The sequence below is a fragment of the Wolffia australiana genome, chromosome 2 (assembly GCF_029677425.1).
Source record: "Wolffia australiana isolate 7733 chromosome 2, ASM2967742v1".
In the NCBI taxonomy this organism is placed as follows: Eukaryota; Viridiplantae; Streptophyta; class Magnoliopsida; order Alismatales; family Araceae; genus Wolffia; species Wolffia australiana.
Genome location: NC_135836.1, coordinates 9917439 through 9930925, shown reverse-complemented (window position 1 = coordinate 9930925; position 13487 = coordinate 9917439). Strand labels below are relative to the sequence as shown.

Genomic DNA, 13487 nt, shown 5'->3' with positions numbered 1-13487 from the left:
CTATTTGGGATCTTCCTGCTGAGTACATGGCTGCTTGAAGCCAAATATTTTCTGACCAGATGTGTATAAGTGCATGTCCCAGTTAAGACCCAACCCATCCAGATATATCTCGATGGCCTAGGCCCATTTACTTCTAGGCAGGGCCCACCTGGAGTAGGCAGGAAAGCAAGAGATTCAAGTCCCAGAGTAGAATGGAAAGTCAGAGCAGGGGTTATTTTGGTGCACTGGTTGTGGGGAGAGGCTTTCACTGCGAGTGTGGGGTATAGGACCAGGCACTGGGCGTTCTTGATCTTCTTGCTTCTTGTTTGATCTCTCTCCTCCTCATTCTTGGGGTTCCAGCAGTTTTTTTCAGTACTTCCTGAGTCATCACTGTCCTCTGTTTGCACAATTACTCTCGCAGAGACAACTTTCCCTAGTTGCTACTCCAACCATGAAAAGTGATGCACCTTCTCAGAGTCATAGCCACATGGAGATCATGACTCTGATGATGGTTGAAGACGTTGACGAATCTTATGTACTGTTTGACCCAGGAACAAAACAAAAAAAAAGCTTTCTTGACCAACATGGATATCCTGTGAGGGTTCATGCTTCATGCTTCATCTATGACAGAAGATCTGAAGAGCTGTCCAACCCACACCCACATCGTCAAATTACAAGATGGTCCGCATTTCCAATGGATGCGAATGAAACAACAGATTCCTCTCGTGCCTCCAGTTGCCACTCTCACAAACTTTGGTCCATCTTTCAGCATTTTTTTAGTTGGTCATCCACTTTATGATATTGTACCACTGCAGGCACCATGTTTGATGCCTAGATCCTTGGGCGGTTTCCATTGATTCTTGACTCTGGGAAACCACTTGCATTGCAGGTATAACTGACATCTAATCTCCATGGCAGCTATTTGCTATCAGGTGTGTTTCTTTGTTCTCACTTGCATAAAAATTCTGTCATAGGTACCCACTTCTCGGACTATCTTTCAGGTTCTACAGCATCCTGGTTGGCATGTGGCTAAGGATTTGAAGATGATTGCACTTCACCAGAATGGAACATGTGCCGTAGTTCCTGTCACCAAGCCCATTCTCAGCTGTCACTTTATATTTATACCAAGTTGTCTCCTCGGGTGTCTACTCAGATGTATCTAAGGATCATACCAAACATTCTCTCCCTGGGCCAAGATAACTTTTATGATAGCTACACAACTTCAATTCTAACTCTCCATAAAGAAGCCGACAAGGTTGGTGAAGGATCAAGAGTGAGACGACAAATAGGAAGAAGAATAAGAAAAAAATTTCACACTGATAATAGGGTCACATGTCCACCCTATAAAGTGGACAAGAGGAGAGAGAAAGAGTCCCCATAAGTGGGCCAATGACAGCGATACTTGAAGAAGCTCATTTAAACACTCCCCTTCAACGGCCCATGGTGGAAGTCAACTTACCATGATTAGTGGAATCTGGCAGCTGCAAAGCCTTTGGTGAAGATCCCGCATGCTGCTGAGCAAAGGGAATGTATGACGGGCAAAACTCTCCCATCTCCATCTTCTCTTTAATGAAATAATGGTCCACCTCAATATGCTTGGTGTGATCATGTTGCACCAGTGAGCAATACTGATGGCAGATTTTTTTTCACCAAATAGTTTGACAGGTTGATCAGAGGAGCACTTCAATTCAGCCAAGATGAAAACCACAAGGCCTCACAGACTGTGAGTCAGGGCATGAAACTCATCGCCGACACTTGAACAAGCAACTACTGGTTCGAGTAGGCAGGTCGCCACAAAGAAAGGTGAAAGATCCAGCCATTGGTCTTGGCCTTGTTTTAAGTGTCATGGTGAACTACAGTTGGAAGAGTATACAGATGTTGAATATGCAGGCAGGCATATTCAACATCTGTATACTCCGTTGGCCACCCATTCGATATGATTTTATAGCATCTATAAATTGGCTGAGGATGCGCATTGAATAAGCTGGGGGCACTGGTATTAGGGCTAAGGAGACTTAATTGTCCGGGCTCTAACAGTAACCAACAAGATTATAATAGAAGTTGCACAAATGAAGTTACATGTCATCCATAAATGAAGTAAAATGTCGCCACAACTTCGTGTTTGGGGATCCAATCCCCATTTATGAAAAATCATTAGATCTAGTAAGGGGAATAGTGGCAGTAATAGATCCAACAGACAAATGAATACAAACTGCTAAGCGCTAAGGTTCAGATGGTAAAAATGGTACATTCAGTAGATCCAGCCTTTGCCAAGATTTGCAGTGGAGTAATACTCAAAGGTCTGTTATCTAATGTCAGTAGAGTTGCATAGTCAACATGTGTACATGAATAATGTATTGGTACTTTCACTCAGGCAAAAAACTTTTCCCCCTCCCAGCGATAACAGTTACTGTGTGAATGAGTTCAAGAAGATTTTATGTGTTCATGAGCTGGTTCACCAGATAGTAGTATTCTTGATTCAGATTGATAATGAAGGGGTACATGAAATCTTTCATCATATTCGTACAGCTTGGTCTGGATTTCAAACTGCTCAAGAAAGAAGGATTTCATTCCACAATAAGCCGAGTTCAATGCTCTCCTCCAGAAAACTGCAACTTTCCCATATCAAACAATTAAGCTTCATCCTGCCCTTGGAGGGCCTGATGAGCTCCAACCCAAAGTTCTTTGCTGTAGAAACATATGAAAAGTGTGATAAAAACATCATATTTGGGTTTTACTGTTGAGTGAGGGTTTGAAACCTCACTCTAAAGATTGTACGGTCTATACCCTATCTGACTGCCAATATGCCATGAATCCAACCATCAAAGGAAGAAGGTATGGTCACTAAAGATAACATGAATAATAGTGAACAAAAAACCAAGTATATTCTATTCTCCAGCTTCCTGTCGGAGGGAGCTTATTCAGATTAATCCACAAATAGCATTCAGGAAGATGCAAAGATGCAGACATCAATAACAAGAAATGTAGGGGTGACATACCAAATTATGTTTATTCCCGCCAAGTGTTGCTGTAAATTCTACAAATGAGATTATCTCCATATAAAAAATGTGAACGTTATCATGTTGTAGATAATTTATAGAACTTCCCTCAGGACAAACAGTAAATGGCGTAGCCACCCCTTCCCTAATAAATGATCCAATGACCACCAATGCCTCCTCTGGTATCGGCACAAAGTAGAAGAAATTATCGGAGAAGATTAAGTTCCAGATACCCTCTTCCCGTAGAGCATCTAATAATCCTGGAATGGACATAAGTAATTTTCTGAATGCATAAAGAATATGGTTCTGCAAAACGCCAGCAAACACCCTAGACATAAATAGAACAGCATCGTTAGGAAACAAACACGAGAATGTGAAACCTGAGGAAATAAACCCTAATATCTCCAGGAAACTAAAAGGCTAAAAATCGTTTTGATAACCAGTGGGATGACTTTAGTCACAACTGCACAATAGCTAATCAGAAAAAAATGGCTTTGGGTTTAATAATCCATCATTGAACCCCAATTAAGTCATTTGTATTTAAATAGCCTAAGTTCATGAATATTTGAAAAATAAAAAGATTCCATCGAAGCAATTATGAACTTTTCATGATTTCACGTAAGTTACCTTAAATGACGAGGCAGCTCACTGCCAGTAGAACAGGCTTTAATACTCGGGAACACTGCAGAAAGAATCTTAACCATCCATCTGGCAGAGGTCTCCCAGTATGCCAGTGATACAGGAATCGATGTTCGGGCACTTGATCTCATTCTATCATCATACTCTTCATTTTCAGGAGGTAAAATAAAAGAACAGAGAGCTCTACACAAATTTATAACATACGAGTTCCACTCAGATTCCGATGAATAATTTTCGCCGAGAGAAATATCTTCTGACTGAAATTTATTAGGGGATTCATCTGAAAGTTTATAGACCAAAAAGGAAACATCCGAATGAACCATCCCAGGTTTTATCTCCTGAAGCACAAACGCAGGCCAACAGAGGCTGTTTGCAAACTTCTGCACTCTTCCATTTTCACATAGGAACTGCAAGTTGTTCATGTTAGCAAATCTGTGGAATTTTAAGGATTGCAAAAGATGAAACGATAAAAACACCACAAGGTTTTTCAATCTATGATAAACTCGCATATAATTATTGTGAAACCCTAATCTAGGGTTAGGGTTAGGAGGAGGAGAAGGGTCGATGAGGTAAGGAAGAAGATACACTCATAATAGATAAGTTACACTAGAAGGGTATCTATACCCTAGGAGAGAGAAAGAGAGTAAGTGGCTAATGAGCTAATAGAACAGGGCCCATTGGCCATATAAGAGACCTATCTCACTAACAATTATGATATTGTAGGTGCAAGTTCGAAAAGCTTGACCTCTGCCCCACTGGTTAAGTTTTATAGGCCTCACAACCTAACAGACTGTAATGACATAGGGAGAAAAATTAAAATCCAAAGAAACTTCTTGCCAATATTTTTAGATGAAGTTGTATTTGCTCGTCTAATAAAGTGAAAATTTTAATCAAGTTAATTCAGTTGCATTATAGATTAATCACAGATGAAAGTGTAAGAGGGAAAGAAATGCTCATAAATGTGGAAAAACTTAGCATGTTGTGGAAAGAAAGTACACTCTAATGTATCAGTAATTCATTTTTTTGGTCCACCTCAACCCTGAGTATGTCAACACATGGAGAAAGGCCGCTCAAGGAAAGCAAGTTCCAGACATATATAAAATTATTTACATGCTTATTTCGGAGGAAAGCCGACTCAAGATCCAAGCCTCAGGTGACCAGGGCAAGTCAACTGCCTTGACTTCCAAAAAGACGGACCCCATTCCATATGCAGTTGGTCAACAGATAGTGAACAGAGAGAAAAGGAGAAGAGTTCCAAATCAAACTATGGAACCCAATCCAAGTCCAATGAGGGACTGATATGTTCTAATTGCAACAAGGCCAGGGACACCTAGGTGATCTCTTATAAACTTTGTGAGTAGGCACTGGAGAAGAAGTTTTGTTCATTTGCGAATGTACGAACGTTCACACACAAACAGAAATGCAAACGAGAAAATTGCGACACCAACACTGTTCGCAAACAAGCAAACCGTTGGCAAACACAGGGCGGGAGAGAAAAAAAGGTATACTCAGGTTGAAAAAAAAGGGGAAAAAATGGTAGCATATTCTGCATTCCACAGTACTGCGCTGAGACCATTTACCCATGACTGGTTTAAGCGGCAGACCTGCCGGCGCAGACGATCGCAGAAAATGGCATGCATGGGGAGCTGTGGAAGTTCCCGCACATAAACTTGGGATGCTCCTGCGGCACCTGCTGACCACAGGCTGAAGCACGTTCATAAACCAGAAGAAGCTCGTGATGGGCAATTCCATCGTGTTCCTCCGGGCCAATAAAAGGGAGCTCTGCGAGGAATCCGAAGCACAAAGAGGGGGCCTGCCAGTAGTCTGGAGCTACCCTCGGGCCGAAATACCCCAGGGGGAGCTGCTTTCCTCCGGCATGTGGTGGTGGTGGTGGTGGGGGAAGAGGAGGGGGCGCAGTCCTGCTACTGGGAAAGCCTATATTGCTAAGAGATAAGTAGCTGATGGAGGCAGTCCTGCTACTGGAGCAGTCTGTTGATATGGAGAAGCTCGAGGCAGATACGTCAAAGGTCTTGGGCCTGCTCAATACTTTCTCTCTGGTGTCTTTGGCCAATCTGGTGCATTCAGTAGTTCATTTGGTACTAGTGTGTCGAGTGATTTTTCCAGTCTTTCTTGTGAGTTACATCAAATGATTGTGTAGTCGTAAACTTGTCAACTTGTTAAAAGTTATGGTAGTCAGGCAATTCTAATTGCTGGGAGGATATCTTCAAGTCACCAGATTTGTCATGTAAAGTTGGATGGATAGGGAATTCTTAAAAATGTGTTCCATGTGCTGTCTAGGAAAGCGCTGTTGATTTCATCTAAGAGACTTGTTACAGATGTTGGGTGCGTACTTTCTCTTAATGATGGGTGTTTCTTGCATGACAAGGTAGGGAGGAAGAATACGCAGAATAGGCGACAATGTGGACTGCTCCTATTGGAGGAGGGTGACTGTGTCTGCCTCATAACAAGCAGGTTATGGTCCATGATCACTTTAGACATCCACCAACACATTGTGTAAAGCTTATTTCCCTTGTTTGTTGCTTTTGATACCCAGACAACTATATGTGAATCATAATAGACACACTAGTCAGTATGACCATTGGTGAATCAGTAGCTTCTCAAGTTGCTGATGGTTTACACAGGGCAATCGATCCTGTTTCCACCACCAAGTTGCTGGATAATATCTGGAACCGGACTGATCAACCCACTCTGACACATCCAGAGGAGAAGTCGAAGAGTTTAGAATTACCGCTCGTCAGCCTGCTCGTCCTTGATAACCACATAAGATGAGCCCTCAGTTGCGGCTGTTGAACAAGAGCCATCTTTTAATTACAGGACCTACATCCACCTGCACTACCCCTGATGCAGACCCCAGTGACTCTGGAACACTTGTTCTGGTCCATTTCTCTTTGCAAGGGCACTAGGAGCTGCACCAAGGTTGGCAAATCCAAAACTCGCTAGAGGGGAGGAGTGAGAAATAGGCTTTGTCTACCTTAATTTTGTACCTGATATTGAGCAGTCATCGATTCGGCCCTTATCAGATGTCTCAATTTTTATTTCTTCCACTGTGGCGATTATTCAATTTTTAACCAGCCTCACATTGTCATTAGTAAGTGGCAGATTTGAGTTCTCTGTGGAGATCCCCAGCCACCAGCCCTAACTAGGGTTAGGGTTTTGGCGAAACACGAAAAGCGCACTATAGGCTGGCAAACAGCCAGTAAAATGATATGTTTTGGTTTGTCAGGCCTGGCCCACTTGTCCCATTAAGAGGATCCCTATTCATGGATCATCTTAAGATTACATTTACAAATACATAAAGTAAGGGGTTTTAAGAAATATTACAAATAGAAAGAGGGTATATAACAATTATCCAGAAAAAAAGGATAGATTACACTGGCTGATGACTCTATCTAACAGTAAGACATTACATGTCTCTACCTTGATTGATTTCTTCAAATTCAAGTCTGACATTTACTACTTTAAAGAAAGAAATCAGGGAAAGGTAAAAGATATACTCAACAGAGACATAAAACCATCAAAGAAAGATAAACCATGATTTCAACAGAGACACAAATCAATCAAGGTAGAGATACATTTTGAGCACATGACGATGGTACTTACAGTCTCCCAGAGAAAGATAAACAATACATTTCTGCATTTAAATTCATCACATAACTGAAATCAGAGAGAACTTATTATAATTAGCCTGAGTATTGTGTCAAATACAAGTTTTGATAAATTAAAATAAATGTTAAATAACATTAAACTAGATGTAAGGATACATGCTCTCCCTTAAAACAACCAAAGACAGTATTTGCAGTTGAAAAATGTCAAACAGACAGCTAGCCCTTCTGCAAAAGTAACAATGCTCATGAGGCAGCAATCAGAAAGAAAAAAGATGGAAGAAATATTAAACTTAGAAAACTCAATTGAAATAGAATAATTGGAAATTTAATGCAAACCATTAAAGCAACACCATAACAGGGTCTAAGCATGAGAAATTAAGAGCAAGTACATGAAGAATCAGAGCCTCTTTATACAAGACATCAATGTTTCTTCTTATTTCCATCATGGCTTTCTTAAAGTCTAAAAATCACAGTCCAGATTGACAAGATTCTGAGGATCGTTGAAGTGCAGATTGAGAAAAGAATAAAAAATTTATTTCATTCAAAAAGATACATAAGAGAGTATTTTTATCAGTATTTATAGGAGCTGTTTGGGCAGTCGGCCAACGGCTAGTTAACGGTAGTTTTAACTAGCCGTTAGCTTTTGCGGTGGGCCCCACTGTCTCCTAGTGGGCCCGATAAGATAGCATTTCGATTTGGGCCTTTTTCTCTGGGCTTGGGCTTATTTCTCTGGGCTTGTAACACATATTTCTCAACACAGATATACCAAGGCAACTATAAATTCTGAGTGATGCGCCTCAGCCTCAATAATATGTCAGCAACACTTCATTCCCTGATGAATCAAATCTTCCAAGCCCTACATATGCAAAATTGTTCTGGTGTTCAACAGAATTGGACTTCTGCGTCGTTACAGTTCTTCTGAATAGATTAAAGTGGATTAATATCAATCTTCTAGAGCTACAGTTAAAATATGATACAATCCCTGACCTTTTAAAATATATTTAGATGATCCCCCTAAGGGAGTAGGCCTAAAAATGTGACCGCTCGTGGTCGATTCGGTAAGTACCAAGACAGAGGACGGCAGGAGAGTCTGGAGAGGCCAACCAGGATGAAAGGCATATAATTCCCTCGATTGGAAACTGTTATGGTCCTCTATGAAGTAGAGAGTCTTTCACATGGAATGGATGGCATGGGTTTGGCCGTTCGTTACGTCCTATTTTTTTATCCTGGTGAACAGGCATCCGGAGGGGGCATGGACTCATCCCATACGGGGTCAGACACAAATATCTGTCAACAACATTATTGTTTGTCGTAGCCGTCGATGCTTTGGCAACCCATGCCCTGAAAACATATACACATGGCATGTTGAGCAGTTTCAAAACCACGAGATAAGGGGGTCAAGACTTATCTGCAGACTTTTCGGGCCTACATATCAATTAAGACAAGTCTGTATAGTGGAGTTCAGACAATCACTAGCGGAGGAGGCACAGTGCTCTAGAGGCCTAGGGACACCAATCGGATCAGTTCCTGTGCACGGGGGAATGGATCTCAAACATTGATTGGAAGCCAGTGATAAATAATGTTGAAACAAGACTCAAGGGGTGATAGAACAGAGTACTATCAAAGGGAAGCCATTTGGTGCTGCTACGTTCTTTCAGGAATTCCAATTTTCTACCTCCTGGTCTTGAAGATGTCTAAAGGGGTAGGAAACCGTATGGAAGGCTTGATGAGGAGGATTCTTGGGAGGGATCCAGATGCGAAAATAACAGGGGGATGTTCGCAGTCTCCTGGGATGTAGTGTGCAGACCCGTGAAGGGAGGGGGGTTGGGGGGTTATCCATCGATAATCCATGAATTTGGTACTACTGACAAAATGAGTGGAAAGAATTATGTGGTCCGATGAGGATCTGGTTTTAAACATCCTGAAGGACAGATGTGGCTCAGAGCTGGATTGGGAGAGGTGTGCAGTTAAAATTCAGGGGAAATCTCCATTTTGGCGTTGGCATGAGACAAATTCCCCCCCCCCAACCCATCCCGGAATTTTTCAAAGCCAAACTAGGAGATGGCTCCATTTATAGACACTCACGAGACAATTGGTCAGCTAGAGGTAAAGTCCTGGACAATCTCTTGACCATAAAGGGCGTAAAGTCCTGAACAATTGCTCTGCAACTGGAGTTTCCAGGACATTATGCCCTTGCACGGAATCCGCATGCCACGAGTCAGAGAATGTTAGGATGGAGCATGGAACCCAATCTTAGAAGGGATTTTGTCGGAGCAGAGGGTTGAAGAATTGATTAGCATGCAACAGGCACTTATACATCTTAGATCTTTGAGTGAGACATGAGATGGTTGGGAGTGGCACTTCCTTTTCTGCCATGGATGCCAACATAAAGATCAGAGAGGGAGTATCTGTTACGTCCCTCGTGTACTCAAACAAACCTTGATGAACTTGTAACAATGTCAGCAAGGGACCTCGTCAAGTTCTTATTTCCTTTTATGCCCTTTTTATTTTATTTGTATTTCTTTTAAGTACATTCTCTGTGTAAGTGTCAAAGGCCCAGTTAGTTTGGGCCCACTATGTAACTCATAAGACTATGGGTGCGAATGAAAAAAAAGTGTAAGGTTTCTTTTCAAAAACCCTAGCCGACGGACCTCGCTCAGGAAGCTCGACCGTGAGGGAGTTCTTCTTCATTTTTGACAAACAATGTCTTGATGTTGCAACAAGAAGGAGAGTGAAGAGAGAGAGAGATAGAGAAGGGAAGTGGAGAGGAGATGAGGAAGATCCAGCAGGCTGGACGACGCCATCGAATAGGCGGGATGGACAACGACTGAGCTCAGGGTGCTCCGAGCTCCGTCGCAGGTCTGGACGTCTGTGAAGGAGATCGGTTAGGAGAGAAAGGGATTAAGACGAGAAGTGCCCAAGCACTTACTAGGTCGAAAGCCGTCTTCTCTATTCTGATAGCCTGCTTAAGTAAGCCTGGCTATTGGGCCTTCGTCTTGGGCAGGGGGCGACGTCCATGGATGCGATGATGGATCGCATCAGTATCAGAGGATCCAACAACCATTACCATATGAGGCTATTTATGGAAACAGAAACTTCCCATAAAGGTGTGGATTTTTGCTTGATTATTGATAGTGCGGCAACTAGTGACATGAACCTTCCAAAAGAGAATGTTCATGGATGCCTCGACAGAATGCATTATGTGTACAAGGGGTGAGTAACATTGTTTTCATTTATTCTTCGCATGTGAGTTTGCCCAAGTAATATGGGCATCGGAGCAGATCCCACGGATGGATGTCTCTTCTGACGAGGCCTTCTAGGACTATCAGAGAAGGCAGATCTAGGCAAAAGATGGAATGGGGAAGGCTTCTACTAGTGCTCTGGGCAACCTGGCAGTACGGCAATGAGGATTTTTTAGGGGGATGATGGCCTCTATGGGCAGCATTCTTCATGACGTTGAGTCCCTTATAGCATACCAGCTTAAATGGGTTTGAAGGGAGGAGCATTTTGGCCATTTTGTTTATCTGTGTTAATAGCATCAGGTTGACCGTCATTCTTTGGAGGGCTTCCTTATTTTTAATGAAGATCTTGTGTCCTGTTTCACAGTAAGTTATAAATAGTGGAAAAAAGAAAGGAGGAAAATTGCATAGTTTGACAGATATCTACCCTCTGCTCCCTTCTTTTCCCCCACCCATGCCCATCTCTTCTATATTTTTAACCCGTGCATGCCAGGAAATACTTGTTACATATTTTCAATGGGGTTGACAAGTCAACTCTTTAGAATTGGAAAACCAATGTCCCAGCTTGTAACAGAGATATCTTAACGCAACATTTATCACCGGCTTTGCTGAACAAGATGACATGGCATTGGAACAATAAACGAGGAAAAGAAAGAATGAGAACCCACAAAATATGACCGAGATCGAATATTGAAACATAAGATTATCTACTGAAGTTCTGCAAAACATTATGTTACCTTCCAATTAAAGAGAAAGATTCTGCCCTGGGAAGCCCAAGCGCATCTAGAAGAACTTCTAACCCTCCAATTAGTCTGAAATGATTCTGGGCACGCAGGTTTTGTAGTAGTGAAGACTTCAAACTTCCAAGAGTCAGATATTGAAGAGACAGAACTGTCCCTGTTTCATCAATCCTCAATCTTCGGACACTCCTCAAAAGTTCTGCAAGGTAACTCTCAATCATGTCAATTAAAATATAACTCCTCATATATAACTGATCCAGGAGTTTAGAAGCATGATATGGTAGACAGTTAAAGAGAGAAAATGAAACAAATGAACGAAGGATAAATTTTATAGTGGTGATATCAAAGGAAAGCCGCCAATGGAAAAAATATACTGCATGCACCAATATTATGTTGTGCATATATATAATTTTCAAATAGTTATAATGCTTAATATCAGAGAAGTTTTCTTTAGAGGCATTCGACTTAGACTGAAGTTGGCAATGTACAACGGTCATAGAGGATCATTTGCTTCCCGAGGCCTTTTTCTTTTTCATGATGTGAAAGTTCGAATTAATTCTAGTTTATTTAAATTTATGCAAGTGGGGAAAAATGTATGTCTTCAGCAACAAAGTCTATCTTATAAACTGCAGGGGGTTCTATTTTTCTTTAATAGGAATTTTAGGTATGGCTCCTATGAACCCACTTTAAATTCCAAAACAAAAGCTTAATCAATAGTATCCCCTAGCATTATAGCCAGTGCAGGATCCCGACACGAATGTCCCTCCCCCCGTCAGAATCCCGCCAGTGTGGGATCCTGACCCAAACACCACCCCCCCACCCGGCCAGAATCCCTGACCCGAACACCCACCTTCTCCCCCCGCACACCGGATCCCCCCAGTGTGGGATCCTGATGCAAAAAATCCCTGTCCCAAACGTCCCCTGCCCCGGAATCCCAGCGGTGCCGGATCCCAAGCCAGATTGACCAAATCCCTCTGGCACGGGAGCCCAAGCTGAACACCACGGCCCCACAGGACCTCCCCTCATTGCGGGAGACTGAAACCCCACAATTTCCTCGACTGAGCTGCCTCCAACAGAGGAAGCCAAATACGCACACTTCCTGGCCCCGACCAATCCACACTACCTCCTCGCCGGAGCCCCTCTGTCATGGCAGCCCGATCCACAGAACACCACAGGGGATGCCTCCACCATGGGATCCTGATGAGCAGCCCCACTAAGCTACCGTGGGAGGCCACAAATGACATCACCAATTCATAGGACTCCCAACGGCGACGACCGACAGCGTAATTGCCTATTGGGAAGAACACTGTACTCACCCCACAGAGTTCACCAAATCGGTGGAACTCAATTTCTCCTACACGGCGGGAGAAGTGGACCAGCAGATATGGAATATGAAGCTATTGGTGAACCAACCCCACTCATCGTCCCATGCCTTAACCCAGATCCCAGAATCCCTAGGGAAGCCTGACCTGGCTACATCCCATTGCAGCGGACCGATGGACAATGGGCAGCCCAACTCACAATCGGCCCAAGCAGGGAAAGAGAAATAGAAGAGATGAATCTCTATGCTGTACCCACTGATAGATGGACTTTAATGCAGTAGCTGGCTCGATGTAATGATGCAATCAGCAGCTCCAATCTTCATCGCGTTAGGTGCGGCCCCTCCCTCATTGGCTCGACGACAACAGTCAGACAAATGTTGCACCAACCAATCGGCATCTGGATCCCTAGGATTACGTGGGACATGCTAAATTCGGGAGAACTGGACTACCCTATCTCACCTCCCTGTAACCTTAGGGGGGCAGCATAGAGCTCCAACAACAAGGAGAGCTGGTGTGCTCCCTCTCAGAGGCCAAATTCCAAGCCGCCATCAAGAGACTGAATGGAGAAGGAGCCCCAAGGCTGGATGGACTCTCAGTTTTTTCAGTGTATTTTGGGAGACAGTCAAGACAGAGGTAATGGCCATATTGGAGGAGTTTTGGCAAGGAAATTTTAGAATGGAAAGAATGAATCGGGCTTACATGATGTTGGTCCCAAAATGTGGAGCCACTAGAGTGGGAGACTTTTGTGCTATAACATTATCCAACTCCATATATCTTATCATAGCCAAGGTCTAGGCCAACCAGCTAAGGGAGGTGATCGGTGACTTGGCTAGTCCTCTCCAATCTGCAGTTATTCCAAGACGACAACTGGCTGACGATGCAGTTTTCGCATCAGAAATCTTGACAGCGTGGAACAGATCACAGATGAAAGGTGGATTTTGCA

The 13487-nt window shown here is 43.0% G+C and overlaps 1 protein-coding gene across 3 annotated transcripts in view; it reads right to left on the bottom strand.

Moving 5' to 3' along the window:
* The window catches only part of LOC144716778 (binding protein), a 92611-nt gene that overhangs the window by 42828 nt on the left and 36296 nt on the right, over positions 1-13487 (bottom strand). For all 3 annotated transcript variants that reach the window (XR_013584990.1, XR_013584991.1, XM_078592023.1), the window contains exons 8-11: positions 11220-11421; positions 7400-7468; positions 3606-4049; positions 2979-3306 (exon numbers count right to left, since the gene is read on the bottom strand). Coding sequence is in view for 1 of the 3 variants with exons in the window: in XM_078592023.1 (XP_078448149.1) it covers positions 2979-3306; positions 3606-4049; positions 7400-7468; positions 11220-11421 (1043 nt within the window). In the remaining 2 variants the exon portion in view is untranslated. The remainder of the gene's footprint in view (positions 1-2978; positions 3307-3605; positions 4050-7399; positions 7469-11219; positions 11422-13487) is intronic.